The sequence below is a fragment of the Dryobates pubescens genome, chromosome 26 (assembly GCF_014839835.1).
Source record: "Dryobates pubescens isolate bDryPub1 chromosome 26, bDryPub1.pri, whole genome shotgun sequence".
Lineage (NCBI taxonomy): Eukaryota > Metazoa > Chordata > Aves > Piciformes > Picidae > Dryobates > Dryobates pubescens.
Genome location: NC_071637.1, coordinates 7,438,534 through 7,458,327, shown reverse-complemented (window position 1 = coordinate 7,458,327; position 19,794 = coordinate 7,438,534). Strand labels below are relative to the sequence as shown.

The following is a 19,794-nucleotide window of genomic DNA, read 5'->3' as shown; positions in this document are numbered from 1 at the left end:
CACCTGTTTTTAAAAAGGCAGAGTAATTTGATTTTGGTTGGTTGGGGTGGGTTTGTTTGTTTGCTTTGATTTTCAAGCTCTTTGTAACAAAAAGCTTTCATAAGTTTTGTTCCAAAGGTGGAATATGGAATGCTTGCTCCAAGGTCTGGAGGCTAGCATTGTTAAAGGGCAGGTTCCATCAGCTGCTACAACGTCTTCCTGGCTCCCCTGTGAGCAGTGAGTTCCCATGTCCCCGGGCTCACTGCCATTCCCTGCAGTTTCTGCAGTTATGCTGCAAATCCTGCATTGTAATACTTAACTCCCTAAATGCTTAATTACATGAGAGACATTGTTTGGTTTGATTAGCACTGATAGACAAAAGCATCCAGAGAAAGTATCTTCCCACAGCAGAAGCTGGTTTAGACTGGAGAACAGGGTGAAACAGGCAGTTAGGGAGTTAAACCCTGGTCTATTCTGAAGGCATAGATGGAATAGGCATCTTAGACCTGCAGGATCTACTGTACAAAGCCACCTTAGCTCCTGCAAATGGGCTCCAGTGGATGAGGAGCAAACCCAAGTACACACCAAGAGCATAAAGATTCAACAGACAGTGTAGATGTCTTCAGGATGGAATAAAAACCTTCTGGTTGGCCTTCACCTGTGACCCACAAGGGCAGAGAAGGAGGGAGAGAAAAACGAGACAGGATCGCAGTCCCAGTGCTGTGATTGACGTTGGTGTTGAGAAGGGAATGGGGCTTTCTGAGTTTGCTGCCTAATGACAGGCTATAACCTGCTTGGCAAGCCTTGTACACTGCAGACTCTACTGGCTGGCAGCCAAAAATATTGTCTGGGACAAGTGACATTGTGTAAGTTTGACATACCTGTTCTGTTGTCCTTGGAATGCTGCCAGCATCCTGTGGTCCTTTTCTGTTGATGGGGCTCTTGTTCCTTTGGAGAACTGGTTGCTTGAATATTCATTTTTTTTCTTTCTGGTTGTTTTTGTGGGGAAAAGGGAGGACGAAGAACCATAGAATTGTTTTGACTGGAAAAGACCTTTAAGATCATTGAGTCCAACCATTGAAGGGCAGGGAGAGCTTAATAACCAAAAGTAGATGGTTGATGTAACACAGGCTGTATGGAAATCTCCAGGGTTCACAGCAAAGGATTGTGCTTCAGGACAATATTGATATCTAGAAATCAACCTGTTGGTTAAATCCTAATTCAGAGTACTGTAACAACTTGCTCTGTGCCTTGACCATTGCTATAAAGAAGCAGTATTGAAAGAGTGTAGCAGGTCTGGGTTCAAGCATGGTTCCCTTGTGCTTAGGCTTAGAAAAAGAAGGGGTTCCATGAACAGCTGACATTATGATACCTGGTTTCTTGCAGGTTTGGTTTTCTTCCCTGTCAGCTCTGTAAACCCTGGCTCCTGCATCTCCCTTGAAATCTTTTGCAGGCAAGAAGGGAGGCGGCAAGCAGGGGTCTGTGGGTGCTGCTCCATCAGCTGCCTGTTCATGGCATCTCTGCTGGCCTTCCTCACCTCCTCCAACAGCTCCTTTGGGTCTTTCCCCACTGCACAAACCAAGTGGGAGCTAATTATCTAGAAGAGTTCAGACTCTCTTCTCAATCCGGGTGAGAATGGCTGACGAGTGGGACTGGGGAGCAGTGGTGCTGCTGAGAAAAGGCAGACTGAGACAAGGTCTGTGTCCCAAGGAAGCTATCCTGCAGAGATCATGCAAGCGTGCGAACATGCACGGAGTTCAGTAACTGTGCGCCTGTGTGCCTGTGTGCAGCGTGGTGAGGAGACAGAAGTGCTGCTGCTCTGACTTGAGCTTGTGACTCTGCTGAAGACACTGTGTCCTGTGGTGTGTCACTGGGCATCATGCCTCAGATCCATCCCAGGTGAAAGGGAGAAACTGGGGCATGTTCCCTGGTAGGCGCCAGGCTTTTTGCATTAACTCTGGCTTTGTGGAGGGGGCTGCACAACAGGGCCTCAAACTTGGCTGAGGCCTTTTTGTTCCTGGAACACAAACAAAAACTCACTTCCAGTTTGTAATAACCTCAGTATGTATCTATTTACATAGCTGTTTAGTCCATGGATGTTTCTCATGAAGGCTCTTTCCAAAGCACGTAGAGTACATAAGGCTATTGCTGTGCTATTGCTGTCCATTTCTTCAGCTTCAAGATTCCTTTCTGAAGCAAATTCAAGCCCCTGAGTCCAAGCTGACCAGCAGCCCTGATGTTATCTGGAGCTCTAGGAATGAGCATTAGGGGTTTTTGATATTGTTCCCATCTCAAACTGGCAGCCAAGTGAAAACTCCTGGTGTGGAGAGAATTAACGAGACATGGTTAAGTGATGGCCATGACTCCTGTTTTGCCAAGCAGAGGCAGGTCAGATTAATTTGGGTGGAAAACAACCCAGCTGCAATTGGCAACAGGCTCAGCACAGTGATCTCCACCTCCTTGCCTCCTCTGTCACTCTGAGCATGTCCTTGGAGCACCTCACAGCACAGCATGGGGTCATGCCAAGTGGCCCAGCAGATCTTCAGGGAGAGGTGAGTGAATAACCAGTGTGCCTCTGCTGAGGGGGGTGAGAGGAGGTAACCAAGGGGAGACAAAGTGATGCCTGGAGATGCCGCGGCCACGGAGCACAGCTTTAAGCTTCATTCTCTGTGCCTCAGTTTCTCTAGCTATGCAAACAGCGTCTCCGAGGCCAGTCGTTGGTGAGGTGCAGCTTGGCAGGGGGTTGACCCCCGGGGAGCAGAGTGCCCGGGGCTGAGCTGGCCGTGCCTGTGTGCCGCACAACCGCTGCCCGGGCTGCGGGGACGGCGACCCCCGGACTCCTCAGCCGGGCGGAGGTGGCGCAGAGCCTAGTGCTGGCGGGCCGGGCACGGTGCGGGCAGAGCGCGGTGCGGGCGCGGAGCTGTCCGCCGCTGGCGGTGCTGAGCTGCGGTGAGAGCGGCCGCGCTCCTGCGGGCGCGGAACCTGCGCGCACCTCCCGCGGCCGCCACCGCCGCCCCGCGAAGCTGCCGCGGGAGCCCCGGCAAGTTTCTGGCGACGGAGAACGGAGCGGGCTGACCCCGGGGGCTCCTCCGGAAAAGGTAAGAGGGGGCCAGCCGCGGTAAGGTAAGGTGCTGCCCCGGGCATTCCGGGTGGGACACGGTGCCCCCGAGCGTCCCCGGGACTGGGAATGTGGAGCACATGGCCCTCCGAGTGTCTTCAGGGGTGTCCCCAGGTTCTGCGTACCAAGGAGCCCAGTCACCGCGGGTCCCCTCGCGTTTGATGGAGTACAGCCCTGGGCAGTGTGTGCCCCGCGGTGAGCACCGGAGACCGGCAGTGCCAGCTCTGGTTGCCACCTCTGCTCCCCACCTGGGCAGCCCCGGGTGCCGCGTGTGAGTGGCACAGCACGCTTGAGGACTTTAGGGTGCACGGGTGCATCCCCTTCTTACAGGGGCTTGCAAGAGACCTGGGTGGCTAACAGGGGGAGGCAGAAAGCAGGCTTGTTTTGTTGGTAACCAGTAGGGACAGGCAGCCCTGGCACAGGACACCTCTGTCACCTACCAAGTAATTTGGGGTGGGGGACTGGGGGCTACCCTTTCTTGCACTGCAGTTTGTCCTTCCAGTACCGAGCTGTCACTCAGCTCTGGTCTTTGCTCTTCCATGACTTTTTCAGGCTTGCTTTATTTGCTAGGGAGGCAGCAGTGTCTGAGCTTCCCCTGTGCTAGCAGCTGCAGAAATCGATTCTTGCTATTTACTATTGAAAGAGACTGGAGGTCAACTGACTTTCCAGGCTTATCAGGTTTCCTTCTCCTCTCAAGAAAGTCTCTGTCTTTGTGGCACATTGGCTGAGGAAAAGCAGCTGCCCAAGTCTGGAGAGGAAAAGGCCAACACGAACAGTCACCCGAAATAAAATGTATGGGTTTCCAGTTAGAGTGCATGTGATCAGACCAGTCCAGCTACGCCAGTGTCCTTCCAGGTGTAGGTTTAGGTAGGATTCTTCCCCAGGAACTCAAGAATAGGGTCTGTGATGCAGAACGTGAGGGTTTCCTGGTAATGTACCTGTGGCAGCAGCTGCTCGGAAAACTTCATCTCATTTTGAAGTCTGATTAAATTGAGGGGAAAGAAGCTTTCACCGTCTGTCTCTTCTCAGAACAGACTCAGAACAATGGAGCTTAAATCAAATTCAACAGCAGCTTTGTGTGCCCAAAGACTGCATGAACATGCAGCTTGATTTTGTGCTGGCTGGGTAGCCCCTGATGAGGCATCCTCATCTAAAATCCCCCCCAGAGGTGTTACAGATTTAGCCTTGATTGAGCATAGGCATGTTTTTGAAATGTTTTTGAGTTGGAAGAACACTCCAGCAGCTGTTTCTGTCAGAAATGAGTGTGAATGTGTTTAGTACCTGCACTGATGCTTCTGCAGCCTGTGACACACACACACGCACACCCCCCCCCAACCATGACAGCAGAGAGGGAGGCTTGTGTAGGCTTCTTCCCTGTTGTGTGCTCACCTGAGGAAGCAGCTCAGGGAGAGGTGGCCTTCGGGCAGGCAAGCAGAACCAGAACAGGTTCGCAAATGGCAGGGAAGCAGGTTACTCACTGTCTTGTTTCTACAAGGGCAAACACCATGTGAGCACCTCCTGGGGCCTGCTGCCAGCATCCCCCTCACAGAGGAGCTCTGACAATGCTCCACCTTCTCATTCATCTGGGAGGGGGAAGGCTTTACAGACCCCCAGTGAAAGCAGCAGGTTTTGTGATAGTTGCTGTACTGATCCTAGCTTTGCTTGCCTTTGCACTGCCTATGGCTATGGCAAGCTTACAGGATCTAGTTTATGATTTACCTTCAGACACAAGAATGATAGCTCTCCATATTTCTACAAAACTGATTTATTGCCATGTGTCAATGACATCAGCATATCCATCAGAGCAAGGGATGCACTTTAGCCTTTCCTGTATTATAATGAGAGATGTGTGCTTTGCAACAGCTCAAGCACAACCATAAAAATAAGGCAAATCCCAAGTAATTTGCCAGAAATAGAAGTTCCTCTCCCCTGGATTATTATTACTTTCTGCCAGCTTGATCTCACAGGACACTTGTAGCTCCCCTGATGTACTGCAGGATGGAGACCTGCCAGGGAGCTGACGGAAATAAAGTCCTGCAAGCTTTGCCAGTTCTCTCCTTCCTTTGCTCTGTGTGTGTGTGCATGCTGAGGAGCAGGAACAATTCTTTCCAGACTGTTTATGCTGGGCCTTGCCCTGTCTCATCACCAGTGCAGCTGTGTGACCATGGTCTCTCCTTTCTCCTAGGCTCCATGTTCTTAGCACATATGCTTTGCTAGAGCGTTCTGGGGAGGTGATGTGTGTGTGCTGTGAGCAACATGTCTGCTTCCAGGGGCTCTTGAGGAAGGATGAAGCATGGCCTAGGGGAGAGCTGTGCATTATGAGAATTTCAGGAATGATTTACTCAGCCCTATATGAAGGTTGTTTCCAATTAGGTTAATGAAGGACATCCTTCTCACGGCCACAGTCGCTCAGTCTGGTACAAGGAGGTATAAATCACCTGTCGCTGTACATGGACATTCTTTACTCTCCAAAGAATACAGGAGAGGAAGGGAAATTATTTTCACTGGGCTGTAAGCATTTAGCTTCTCACATGCACCGTGGAAAAGATGAACCCAGCAGTCCCACTTCACCACCAGTGTTACATCCTCCTGCCCACCCAAGGGCACTGCCAATCTCCCTCACCTCCACATCCTCGCCTCCCTCACCTCCACATCCTCCTCTCCTGGATTCACTCTTCTCTGCACCAAGTTTGTTCCTAGGATGAGTGACTCCCAGTCCCATTCCTAGGTGTCACTCTGCAGCCTGTGACATCACTCCAGCACTCTGACCCTCAGTTGGGTCTCACCCAGTTTGGACTGTCACAGGGCTTGAAATTGCAGCCCCCTTCCTTGCAGTCTGTTGCATATAGGGATGGTCAGAGCAACAAGCAGCACTGAAGGCACTTGTGCTGTAACTCCGTGCTCCAGACAGAGCCATTCCTGCTTGACATTTACCCCAAAGGCATAGGCTCCTATCTTAGTGCACACACTTAGAGTGTGCCTTTGGGAGCTCTGTCCTTTTTCATCTGGTTGTGGTTAATGGTGAAGAGTCACTTTCTCAAGAAATTGAGAAGCTGATGAACATGTAGCAAAACCTCCTCCCTCCTTCCCTTTCCATATCCACAGTGCCATACTGTGGGTCTAATAACTTGGTGGCTTTCTAATAAATTTAACCTCAGCATCAATTAAAATGCTTTGGCAGACAAGGAAAGGAGAGGTGGGCTCCTAAGGACATTCATCATAGAAAGCACATTGAGACTGGATTTTCATTAGCTGTGAAATTAAATACTCTAAAATAGCTTTTTCACCCTGACAATTGTGAGTATGCATCAGAGTGATGTTCTTGCCCTTCCTTGCTTATTCCTGCATTTGCTGGTGAGGAGGAAAGCCCATTTCCTCACAAACCTTTTACAGGGTGGCCTGGAAAAGGAAGAAATTATTTTTTCTGATGGTTTTTTTTGCTGTTTCCTTTTGATGGAGAGATGTCATCAGAGAGCCTCTCTGCAGTGTCCCATCAGTTCTATCAACCCCCTTCAGTTAAAGCCTCAGATCTCCTAATTGTCTTGCAGCCAGCTATCCATTTTCCACAGAAGCCCAAATTTGCTATTGCTGTTTTTCTCCTGAGATCACAGCATTATAACCAAAACCTGAACACAAGTCTCATTCATTTTGATATTCTCTATGAGTCACTGGGTGGTGTGGTGAGGATTTGAGGCTAGGGACAAGATTTGCACAGGGCAGGCTAAGAAAGGTTGGGAAATATTTCCCTTATTCCTACTAGGAATTTCCAGCACTTGTGTCCAGCAAGTTGGGATTGTCCATGAAAATCCCAGGGGAAAGCCTAAGTCTCCACTGAACAGTCAACAACAGGAGAGATTCAGCTCAAAGCCTGGTTGTGAAAGCACCTGGAGTGCTTGCACAGGGCTCATGTGGCAGGGGCAGTGCCAGGTATCCAGGAACATCCTTTTACTGCAATGATGATCTTGTAAGGGGAGAAAACAGTCATTGCCCACCCTGGAGCCTCTATATTTCTCTCCTCAATGATGTTGTGGTCTTTCTGCAACCAGGCAGAGTGTACTCCATGCCCAGAGCCTGGCTTGCACTGGGGTGTGACCTCACAGGGATGCAGCAGTTGGGCTGGTTCCTCCAGAAAGCACAGGAAGGGCCCTGGGGCTGCCCAGCTCCAGAACAGGGAACAATAGTTTTGCTGTTGCTTTAATAGCTGCTGAAAGATGAGCTCAACACAGACCAGGGCCAGGAGGAACAGCTTAAAGCTGCCTGAAGTCAATTCTGTGCTGGGGTCTCTGGCTGGGGTTCATGGGCTCTGCTCAGGATTCCTGTCGATTTCATTCTCTAAGCTCCCAGGGAGCAAACAGGAAAAACCACTCCAGCTGGGCACTGGCACGTCCCAGTGGCTCAGCCAGGCAGGCAGGGAGGAGCTTCCTGGGTCTGCAGGTGCCATCAGTCATGCTGAGGACACAATGAGGGAACAGTCACCTTCAGCATAAGCCTGTAAGTGGAAGCCTGCAAGCAGGTGGTGAGGTGAGCAAACTGTTACTGAGATGCTTTTAGTGTGGTGCAAGTGCAGAATGATCAGGCAGTGGATTGCTTCCCTGTGTGTCTAGTGCAAGCTGAGGACTGGAGAGCAGTTTTCCAAGGTAATACTAGTTGGGATAACTGCTGGACTAAATTCTTTTCTCTCTAAGCAGAGCTCAAGGTGGATCTTGGCCCATTGCTGCTCAGAATCCAGCTTTGCATGCCCTGGTAATGACATTGTGCAGGCATTTACAGGGCTGGCCAGAGAGTTTGCATTCTACCCAGAGCAGCTAGAAAGCCCAAATGATGGAGGTTCCACTGACTTCCCATAACCTTCTCATGAGCAGCATTTGGTGCTGTGGGGCCACACTGCCAGCACTTGGTCCTCTGCATTGCCACCAGGCAAGATGAACAGGGGTAGAACAGGAGAGGCTACAAACCAAACACCTTGTGAATTACATTAGCCAAGCAGAGCAAATGGATGCAGATGAACTTTACCATGCAAATGAGGATGCTCAGATGTGTTAGAGTGGTCCAAGGCTGCCCTGGTACAAAAGCAGAACTGAGACAGCAATGTCCACTGGCCAGGAGAGCAGAAGGAAAAGCAGGTCAGGGGAGTGTGCACCTGCAAAGCGTGTGCTGGGCTGGCAAGGTGAAGTCCTCCAAGTCAAGCTGCTGCTCTGACACCAACACTATTTAAGGCAGGAAGCCTCTAAGATGCAAATGCTAGTATTTTCCTTATGTGTTTCAGCATGCTATTACTGAAAGGTAATGAATTTATAAGGCTGAACATTGAAACTGCATGCACATAAATACAAGTGCTGATGTCTGAGGAGTTGCTGCACTGGTAGCCAGGCAGGGGACACTTGAACTGTTCAAGTAGCAGACTAGCTGTGCAGCCATCAGCCTGCCTGGCAGTCACACTGCTTGGTGCTTTTTCCTATAGATGCTCACATATCAAACCCCAAGGCCTAGCAGCATCTTCCAAGCAGACAGATAGTAGCTGGAGTTTAGTTCCTTGGTAAAGCACACACTGTTGTTAGATGAATGCTTTGTTCTGCACAGCAAAAGACTGGACAAATACCAGGTCTGGTGGTCAGCTCTCCAAAGTGAGATTGTGGCAGGAAGCTCTTTAGTACTAGGAAACTCAGAAGTGTTTAGACCTCCTAGCTGTCCATGTTTGCCTTTATGATGTCCATACAGACCAGACTTTCCAGACCCAGGAAGGAGGATGGGGCTTTTAAAACTAGTGCTGTGTCCTCCTCATCACCAAAAGCCAGTAAATGATTTGAGGAAGGAGGAAGGTGTGCTGCTTATCTTTCTGAGAGCCTCTGTCAGTTTAGCTGGATGATGTAAATAGAGCTTAAATTAAGGTCACATTTGCATCAGGCTGTCAAACCAGTAGCCTGGGCAAAACATGTCTCAAAGATGTGGGAGTCTGCCAGCAGCACAAGGGCTTTAGCCATGACTACTGGAGCAAGTGAGCCAAAATCTGGTTTGCTGCCTCTCCTGCCTTCAGTGCAGGACAGCTCTTTCTGTGCAGCACACGCCAGCTCTTTTGCTTTCCTTTGCCTCTGTTCATAAGGGCAGCAGGAACCATCTGTAGAGGCCAGAAGTTCAGCAGAGTGAATCAAGAGCCATGGGTGACTGTTGCAACTCTCATTAACTAGGCTCATTAATCCAGCATCCTGCCTAGCCTGCAGAGCCAACTGCCTCATACTTGTGGTATGTAGGTACTGACCATAAAAGTACATGATTGCTTAACATCAGATGCTCAAGATAGTCCCACTTCCTACTTTTCAGTGAGCTTATCTGAGCTGTAAGCATCCTATAGGTTGTGTGCTCACCTAACCTAAGAAAGCCATGAAGTAGGTGAGAGGAACCATCCCTTGGTATTGGCTGTATGGGCTTGTAACTCAAGGGGGTGAAAAACTGTTGGAAGGATCTCTTGGCAGTTTAACACCAATCAGTGTCTTCTAATACATTTACACTCAAAGCCAATTTACTCCTTACTTCAAGAAATTAGCTCCATCTGCCTGTATGCAGCCTTGGGTGTGAGGTGGACATTTTCACCTGGGTATAGGTAACAAGGGGAACCCTCTGGTTGTGCAATCCATGTCAGCAAAACTCATGGAAGGAAATGCTCCACCCACCACAGCTCCTGGCCCATGTGATAGCTCCCAAGCTGCCTCACAGCACTTAGAGATCAGGTAGGGATCTGTGATGGGATACTACTGGGTTTTACCCTTTTTCCTGTAATGCCACAGCTGTTCCCTGTTCCAGCTAGCAGCAAGGCCTTGTGAAGACTAGGCTACTGGGCAAGCAGCCTGTTGTCACTTGTGAGGCTTGAGCTGTGCCATGGCTGGCCCCAGCTGCCCTCTTCTCTCCAGCCCCTGCTTCCTGGGTAGGGCACCACTTGCAGTTTTTGTGCAGCATGCAGGTGGAGGCCTTGGGGGAGAAGGCAGAAGTAGTGCATGCATTAAACACCCCAGCAAGCAAGCTAACAGCTATTGGAACATAATTAAACCATTATTTTCTCTCAGCCCCTCTCTTTTCTCCCTTTTTTTCCCTTCACCTGAACCAAATATTTTCCCATTTATTTGTTATCAGTGAAGAGAGTGAATTTACTGCAACGTGTCTGCTGTTCTGCTCTACTACCCCCTATTAACTCCCCCAGCACTTGGGAGCCTATGGCTCAGCTGCCCAAAATAGCAGGGAAACTAATTAGGTCGATAAAACTCCATGATTGAGTCGGGCACCCTGAGAAAGGGAATGGTTTCTAACTAATATTTTCTTTATCAATACTTGTGCTCATCCTGAAGTTCCTCACTGCCTGTGCTGCTGGCACCATAGGTCAGCTTATTTACAGCTGAAGAAGGGAGGTGCCAGCCAGGAGCAGTGAAGATTGGGGTGACAATTCCCTTCAGTCTCCAACTGTGGGATCTCTGTAGGGTTTGATGAGCAGCTTGTTGTGGGTCTCCTTGTCTAGACAGGTCCTTCTGGGCACACACAGTGCATGCCTCACAGTAGAAGCAATTAATATGCTGCTGGATGGCACATGAATGCATCACAAAGAGAGCTTGGGCCAAGTCTCTCTGCTGATGTGGACTCAAGGACAGGCAGAGGCAGGTGAAGGACAGGGCAAGTCTGGAGGAGGCTGGAGACATTGCAGAACATGAAGCCTCCAGCCCTGAGCAGCCAGTCCCCACACTCACAGCCTGCCGCAGTAAGCACTTGGCTTAGGCTTGCAAAGAAAATGTAGATCCTAAGGCTGATGCTAATCAATAAAGTCTGTAATTGAAGAAATGGTGAACAAGTGAGGTTACCAGCCTGATCCTCTTACTGGCCCCCTGCCCAGCTCTCAGATCAGTGCAACCCACAGTGGTAGGGGCAGGGGGATGTTGCACACCACTGGCTTGGTTGTAGCAGGGTGCCAGGAGTATATCACAGAGCTGTTTTATCCAGGAACTGAGGAAGCTTAGCACTCCTTCACTAGCCAAAATTCACCCTCACTTGTATCTTGCTTTGCAGATGGGAAATGCATCCAACACCTCTGTGTTCACCTCCACCTTATCAGAGAGAGAAGACCTGATTTTTGGCACGCTCTATTTGGTCTTTGGTAAGGAAAGACAGCCCAGAATACCTGTGTCCCTGGTGCAGGCATCCCAGGTGCCTGCCTGCCAGAGATGTTTCAGACCTTTTGCAGTCACTGGTATTTCCAGGAGTGTTCAGTCCTTAGCAGCATTACCAAACTGGCCTTTCCCACATTAGCCCTCCCCACAGCACTCAAAAGCTTGGTGGCTGCATTTCCCTCTCAGGGGAATTGCAAGCACCAGTATGTTTTTAAACATTTGGAGAGCTGAAGGACAACCTTTGAGGAACGTGCTGCAACTCCTACTGCAGCCTCCTGATGTGAGACAGGCAATTTCTGTTAGCATTGCCCGCTTCATGACTGCTGGAGGTGATTTAGGCCTCCAGCTAGCCCTTGCTTTCAGCAGAAGATGCTGTTGAATGTCTTATGATTTGGAGTTAGTTGCACTGAAAAGCCAGCAAGCGAAACTGAGGGGCTGGGATGTGCTCTGAGGGGATCTAGCCCTGGTGAGTATGGGCCACAAGTAAACAATCAGCAAATAAAAATCTTCCAGTTTTCTGAGCCCTGAGCAAGTTTTCTCCCAAACTCTAGAAGAGTTTTTCATGGCTGTGATGATGGGGAACCCAAGGCATGCTCACACCACTGGGGCTGCCAGCACCCTGCAGCTCCTAGGAGTTAGTAAAGCCAATAAAAATGTACTTAGTACAGACATGAGGGTAGCTCTGTGGGAAAAATGTCTTGTGAGCCTGGGAAGGAGGACAAACATCTTAATCTACCCTCCAGCAGCTCCAAATCCTCCAAAGCCCTGAATTTGGCCATCCTGCATGGGAATCCTGTTCCTGAGGGGAACTTCAGCATTGGCCATGCAGCAGTTTTGGAAGCTGATTCTTACCACAGTATTTAATTTAGAGCTTAATCCATTAGGGAGAAACTCTTGTCCTACCTGACCTGTCCCAAGACCAGGAGAGATTCCCCTTCTGAGGACACTGAAACCTCTTCAATGAAAGCAAAATCATGCAATAAAAGGGAAAAAAGGAGAAAAAAGGAGAAAGCCCTTCTTATAAAATTGTAATTGCCACTGTTGTTTTAAGTACACTAATAGCAAATGAAGAGCCTCCTTTTGTTTAGTCTGGATTTTCCTTGATCTTCATAATGCCTTTCTTCTTGTTTATTTTGTTACCATGATATTGGACAGCACAGAGTCACAGGAGTGACACTGCCAGGAAGAAATTAAAAAGGCAAAGGGGCCCAGCAACTTGGCCTCACATCAGAAGAGCAGTTGTACAAAGCTGCAGTTATTTATCTAGCTGGAAGGAAGTGCCCCCCTTGCTCCTTCCAGCTGGAAGAAGTGATGCTGGCCAGATCCTCCACCCGCAGCCCATTGCAGTCTCACCCCATCACTGCCCTCCTACCCAACGCCTCTGTAGGATGTCAGGAAGGGGAAGGGATCAAATTCAATGTAAAGCAGCTCCAGATGTGCTCACGCAGCTCTGCAGATCCCACAGGCTCCCCTGCTCAACCCACTCTGGAGAGGGAAGTCTGGAGCCTTTGCCATCCTCTGTGGACATCTCCGGTGTCTGCTTCCGAACATCTCAAGATGATCCTGCCTCCTTTCCCAGCTCTGTTACATACAGCACTATTCCTCTGCCTTCTCCACAGGCATCATGTCCCTCTCTGGGAACTCACTGCTCCTGCTGGTGGCCTATCAGAAGAGGTCCATGCTGAAGCCTGCTGAGTTCTTCATCGTCAACCTAGCCATCAGTGACCTGAGCATGACGGTGACACTCTTTCCCTTGGCCACTCCTTCCTTCTTTGCACACAGGTACCTTGTGGAAGCAGTTCTGCACTGGCCAACAGCCCTGAGTACAGTCTGCAAACCTTGTTTTGAAATGGGGAGATCCTTGACAGGGGGTGTGGAGGGACCCAAGCAGTCAGTCTGGTGGCACTGGGGCACTGTGTAGCTCACAGACATCCATCCCACAGCAGGTTCTTTGTTGTTCCCTGATCCTCCAGGTTATGATGCAGGCTTGCTGTAAAAAAGGTCTGCTAGTTGGTTTCCAAGCTGGCACTTGCATGGCATAGGCACTGGAGCAGTGTACACTGCTGTGCATCAGGGCAGCCCCTGCACCCATGGCTCCACCACTGCCTGTCACTGGGATGTGCAGAGAATAAATGTCTTTTCTTGGGCAATCAGGTGCAGGACCCTGTGCAGCCCACTGCAGCCACCCCATGCATGGCCAGCTTTGGTTTTGTTGTGGGACCAGCAGCTGAGGCTCCAGTGCCATGAGAGCATCTGGGAAACACCCCACCTCCCTCTGGAACAGGGCCCATGGAGAAGATTCTCACCCAGCCCCATGGCAGGGGTTGTGAGCCAGCTGCCCCAGGCAAGCAGAGGGCTGTCCTTGCCCACAGGCTTTCCCTTGCAGGTGGCTCTTCAACCGGGCAGTTTGCACCCTCTACGCCTTCTGTGGGGTCCTGTTCGGGCTGTGCAGCCTCACCAGCCTGACGGTGCTCAGCACGGTTTGCTGCCTGAAGGTCTGTTACCCAGCATATGGTAGGTGCTGGGATGTGTCATCTGATCTGTACTTGCACCCCTCTTGGCTAACATAACCCTTGGGTTTTATGGGCCAGATCCACCCCCTCTGGGAAAGCTTTGGCCCAGGGATCCTAGCCCAGTCAGTGCACTGATGCAGCAGACTCTGCAGGCTTTTATCACTTGTGCTTTCGTTTCCCACCACCTGCGTGGGGCTGTGGAGCCCCAGCACCCTGTGCCTGTGTCCTGTGCATGCATCTCAGCTGTCTCCTGCTTCACTTTAGAGTTCAGGAGCATCATCCAGAAAGTGTCAGGAGGGTAGTCCTCCCTCTGTAGAAAAATCCCAGCTGCTGTATCACAGCAGGGTGCAGAGTTTTGAACATCCACACACAGACCTGAGCTTAGGCCAGAGCAGACTCTGCTTCTGGGAAGCCACAAGCTCTGTCAGCACAAGGAAGAGATGCTTTCCCTGATCCCTGGTGGGAGAGCCATAGGCCAAATGTATTTAATTCACTGACATAATTAATACAGGGGGGCTGGGTGTGCAGTGTCATAGCTCTCTTCTGTAGCTGTTTTCACCAGGATTTCCTCCACAGAGGTAATGTGGGTGCTTGCAGCTTGCAGTGTGGGCACAGCTCTTTGCTGAGGGCATGCAGCGCAGAGAGCACCTGAGGAAGAAAGGGGATCCAGGGGTGTCCCAAACACATTTTAAGGTCCTCCTGTGTGGAGATGACACTTCATTTCCTCATCTCAGCTGCTCACCTTCCAGCTAGTGGGTATCTCATATCAGATTTTGGATTAAAGCCCAAAAATCGAAATAAAATGGGAAATCAAAGATCTTAGTTTGTTTTGCAGAGCAGCACCCCAGGGTGCACCTTCACCCTTTCTCCCACCACTTATTGCCCATCTGCCCACAGCCTGTGGCTGTTGCCACATGCTTTGTCCCCATCAGCTCACAGAGGTGCAAGGACATTGCTGGAGCAGAGTCACCCGGGTTGGCACACCACCTCAGGAGATCACTACAAAGGTGGAAGGAAAGATAAAGACAAAAGCTGTCTGTTAAAAGGCATCTTAGGTACCAGTGGCTTTTCCCTGCACAGGTCTGCTCTTGAGAGGAGCCAGAACTAGGCAGCCTGGCACATGTGCCTTATCTCCCTGTGACATCCCAGCCCATTTTCCCTGAGGAAATGGCTAGTTTCAGTGTACTTTTAATTGCTTAGTTCCAAAGAAAACTGTTGCTCTGCTGTGTGGCTGAAGAATTAGCACTTTATACTGAGCTCTTAGATCAGGGAGTTCAAGATCTGAAGAGCAATGGGACAGAAAGGAAAAAAGCTGCCTCACCCAGGGCTTCAAGTCTGCTAGAGAGGAACAGGTCCTTCAAATGACAGTGTCTGAGGTAGCTTCAAGTAGTCCCTACATCCTGATGCAGCCAGGATGCCTCTTTCCAAGCTGCCCACAGGGCTGTGGGTTCAGTGTCCCACTCCATGCCACCAGCAGCCACATGACCTCCCAGCATCTCCTCCTGAAGTCATTGCTGATCCTACACATGGCTGCCCAGGCTGGGGCAAATCCCTGTGTTTCACTAGGCTCCCTCCTCTGACTGCCCCCCAAAGTGGACAAGAGGATATCTGTGTGTCCCAGGGCAAGGGGTGAGTGTTGGCATGGTTCTGCCCACTCCATGGCTGCAGTGCTGCCACGCTGTGTGCAACAGCTCCTGTCCTGCCCAGGCAGCTCTGGCCATGTCCCAGGGTGGGTGGTCTCTCCCCCAGTACTTGAAGGAGCAAGCAGCTTGGGGTGGCAGCCCCTCTCTCTACTCTCTCTTGCCCACGGAAAATCATCCTCATCCTGATCCCTTTGCCACAGGCAACAAGTTCTCACCGTGCCACGCTGGAGTGCTGCTGCTGTGCATCTGGGCATATGCCCTGATGTTTGCCACGGCCCCCTTGGCTGAGTGGGGCAGCTACGGCCCCGAGCCCTACGGGACAGCCTGCTGCATCACCTGGAAAGCCTCCAACAGGGAGGCCACGCTCTACATTCTCGCCCTCGTCATCTTCTGCTACCTTCTCCCCTGCCTCCTCATCCTGGTCTCCTACTCGCTGATCCTGTGGACAGTGCGGGTGTCCCGGCGAGCCGTCAGGCAGCACACCTCCCCCCAGCGCAGAGCCCGCAGCGTGCACAGCCTGGTGGTGAAGGTAGGGAAGGACTTGGGGTACTGCGGGGTACCACAGTGCCCCCAGGCCACCGCCCCGTGGGCAGGTGAACACGGCAGGACCCCTCCTGCCAGGGTGTCTGCTGCACCTGATGAAGTCTCCAGGTGTTGGTATCAGTGTGAGTAACAACACATCTCCCCTGCTGAAAGCCATCGGGTGGAGGAGTTTTCATTTCAAATGACATAGGCAAAGATCTTTAAAGGAGCTTGCATGAGTCATTGTTCCCCAGACCGTGAGCTAATGCTATCACTTCCCAAGGAGATGTGAAAAAAAGAAGTGAATACCCTTTAAAACAACCCAAACATGAACACAACCAGCTTGCTAACCTGGCCTTGAAAGAAACCTTGGTGTTTGCTTAGAGCAGGGTGGTCTGCAGAGCCTCTCAGTTGGTCTGCACACTGGCACAGGGGGCACTGGAGGGATTTGATGCCGAAAGGTTCAATGCTGACCTGGTCACAGCTGGCTCACTGGGTGCTTTGTACTCATCTGCTGTGGTGAGCTGAGGCAATCCCTGAGTTTCCCAGATGGGTTGGGCTGTGAGTCACCTGCAGAGAGTGCAGGGGTTTGTGCCCACACTGGGATGTGCTGAGCTGCTGCCCTGCTGTCTGACACCCAGTGCCATGGGTCCAGAAGGCTGAGCACCTTTCCCTGGGACTGTGACTGACCGCCCAGGGTCCTGTTGCACATGGCTGAGTACTGGGGTGGGGGTCAGAATTCTGCATGTGCCACAGGAGGCTCATGGTACTGCTGTCTCCATCTCCTTCTCTTCCAGCTGAGTGTTGCTGTGTGCCTGGGCTTTCTGGCTGCCTGGACCCCTTACGCCATCGTTGCCCTGTGGGCAGTCCTTGGCGACGCTAGCCAGGTGCCGGCTCTGGCCTTTGTGCTGTCAGCTGCCTTTGCCAAGTCCTCAACACTCTACAACCCCCTGGTATACCTGCTCTTCAAGCCCAACTTCCAGAAGTTCCTCTCCAGGGACATGGTGCTCCTCCAGGCCATCCGCACCCTCCTTTGCTGTGGCTGCCCCAGCGCTGCGCTCCAGTCTCTCCCATCCCCAGGCTTTGATGACCGTCCCGTGGCTTGCAGAAACTGCAACGATGCTTTTGAGTGTTTCAGTAACTACCCCAAGTGCTACAAACTCCCCCAGGTGCCCAGCAGCTCACCCCAGCGTGCTCCCCTGGCTCTCCTGGCGGACGGAGCTGCTCGCCAGCCTGCCCTGAAGAGGACGGTGCAGGTGATGGTGCTTGTCACACGGAAAAGGTCAGGCCTGGGCACTGCCAATGTGGTGGGGGAAACCCTGCCATCAGATATCATGAAAGACCTTCTCTGAGCCCAGCTGTGCTTGGCTGTGTCCTGCCAGCACACTGGAAGATGAACCCACATGCAACATTTCTCTCACCTACATATCCAATGAGTCTCCAGCATCTTCTGCAGATGACATGACATGAAGATTTAAGACCAACTTTGCCTCCCACTCTAGTCTGGCTCTTGTGACTCTTAGCCTAGTCTTTGCACTTGAAAAAGAAGCCACCCTAATAGACCCCCAGTGCCTGAAATCTGCCCAGGGTGCAAGTCCATGGTGTAATTTCTCCTTCAGCTTGCACTCTGGGCCCTTGGCCTTTTTTTTCCCATCCTGGTGCTCTGATGACCAAGTAGGAACTTGGTTGTCTTAAGAAACTGTGCCTGGCAGGGAGGGCTGTGGGCCAGGAGGCCCCTAGAGGCATCCTGCTCCCTACACCAGCTCCTACAGCCCCTGCCAATTGTGTCCTTTCCCACCGGGGCACAGGACCGCTCCACTCAGCTACCTCACTTGGGGTTATGAAGCATCTCTAGATACCTCTGGAGCCTGCTGTCTGTGCAGGCTGCGTTACCCCACTCCCTCAATTTGAACACAAACCTGTCCTGTAGATCAAAATGGGAGCTTGTCTTTAGAGTGAGAATTTGGGGTTAAAGTAACCCTGCTGCGAGTAAGAGCAGTCCCAGGCTGCGGTCTCCTGGTGGATCTGTGGCTGAGCACCATCCTGCAGCCAGAGCTGTGGCCACAGGGTGACAAGGGTGACAGGGCAGCTCCTGCCATCACACTGCTATGCAGGGAGCAGCTGCCTGGCCAACAGAATCCTGCAGGCTTATGGTCACCTACAACCATTTAGAGATCAGTGTGGGTAACCCACAGGAAGAGTCAGGGATGAAAAGGGCCAAGAGGATGTGAGAGGGCCTGATGCAGAGCCACCGACAGGAGAGTCCCCATGTCCCCTTGCTCACTGTGGCAGGTGCAGGGCAGGCTTGCAGCCATCTCTCTCCCATAGCAAGCTGGCAGCCCTGGGGTAAAGCTTAACTGGGGCTAAGGTCAGGGGCTCCCTGTCCCACTCCTACCACCAAGCTGCTCGTGTGACCAGCCTCAGGCATGGCAGGAACTCGTTTCGCTTTGCAGGGACTGAATAGCACAGCCAGGGAGTGCTGAAGGGAGGGGGCTGGTTATCCCCCCCAAAATGAGAAGATACATTCAAGGTGGCAAGAAGACTCAGTAGCAGATGTGGGAACTGGCTGCCCGCTGGCATCTAGCCAGTTACTTGTGGAAGTGTTTTACATTGTCACTGAGTAATAAAAAACCCCATACCACAAACCATCCCAGGGCTTCAACATGAAATCATGGATGTGCCAAATGGGAAGAGCAAACCATTTTCTGCACCAAGTGCTGGGAAACAGATGCTGCTCCCAGTGCCACCACTGCCTGTGATCTGCCTATAGTTCTGCCTGCCAGCTCTGCTTGCCAGCCCTGCCAGCTCTGCCAGCCCTGCCAGCCCTGCCTGTAAGCTGACCCCATGCTCTCCCTGTTCTCTCCACTCTCCAGCTACAGAAAAGGCTATTTTTAGCAGTCACTCCCAGAACTGCCTTTTCTTAACAGAGATAAAGCAGCCTCTTCTCTACCCAGGGCATCCAGCATTGACAAAGGCCCTCCTGCTGCAGGGCTGTGCAGAGATCCAGAGGTGTGTTCTCAGGGGCAGGCAGAAGGTGCCCATGACCATCCCATGCAAGATGCAAGCTTGGTACCACCTAACATAGGCATTAAAAATACTGGAGTGTTTTGGCCTTGCTGTCATGGTCCAGCTCCAGCATGGGTGGCAGTGGGGCTGGTGTGAGCTCTGTGGTGAGGAAGGTGGCTGCTGCAAAGTAGCAAAGGGTGGTGGGCGTGGGTGGGGCCCTTCCTTTGCTTGCCCTGCATCATGGTTACCGCCTGCTGCTGCCCAGCCCTCATTAGCCCCAGCCCTCATTAGCACGACAGCACGGCAGTCGTGTCACTTGCTTTTGCCCCTTAGATATCTCCACATAGCTGCTTTGACTGGCCTGTGACAAGGGAGGGTTATTGATACCTCTGGGGTGCGCTTGCATCTTCCTGGGATGGTTTTGCCTGTGTGTGCTACCTGCAGATGCAGAGGGTTGGGGCAGAGCAGGGTTCATGCCCATAACTGAAAGGCCATGTGGGGAGTGATGCTGCCACCTTCTCTTCCCACTCCTGCTATGCAAAGAGCCCCCACCCAGCCCAGAGATGTGCAGGATTTGCAAAGTGCTACAAACAAGCCAAGAAAAATCAAGCAGCCAGTGAAGAGAGGGGACATGCAGGTGCAGATTTCTAGAAGGGTCAGTCACCCCCTGGCCTGGGTCACAGATGTCTGGCCCTGTCCCCCACAACAGCTCAGGGTGCTGCTCCCCATGCCTCACCCCAGGCACCCTGGCACACGAGGGAATCACAAACACTCAAGTGTCTCTGCTGAGCAGTCATTGTGTTCCAGAAGCTGTACATCTCTGAAGTAAATTACCTCATGCAAAAGTGGTCTTGGACTTGGTTGGG

General features: G+C 51.5%; 1 protein-coding gene across 1 annotated transcript; it reads left to right on the top strand.

The window, feature by feature from the left end:
- The first annotated feature begins 2,484 nt into the window (after positions 1–2,484).
- Positions 2,485–17,906, top strand: LOC104302699 (opsin-5-like). The gene is made up of 6 exons (XM_009903232.2): positions 2,485–2,531; positions 11,144–11,231; positions 12,864–13,026; positions 13,631–13,758; positions 15,601–15,929; positions 16,720–17,906. Exons 1-6 carry the CDS (start codon positions 2,499–2,501, stop codon positions 17,272–17,274), a joined length of 1,296 nt encoding a protein of 431 aa, XP_009901534.2. The 5' UTR covers positions 2,485–2,498; the 3' UTR covers positions 17,275–17,906.
- The last annotated feature ends 1,888 nt before the right edge of the window (positions 17,907–19,794 follow it).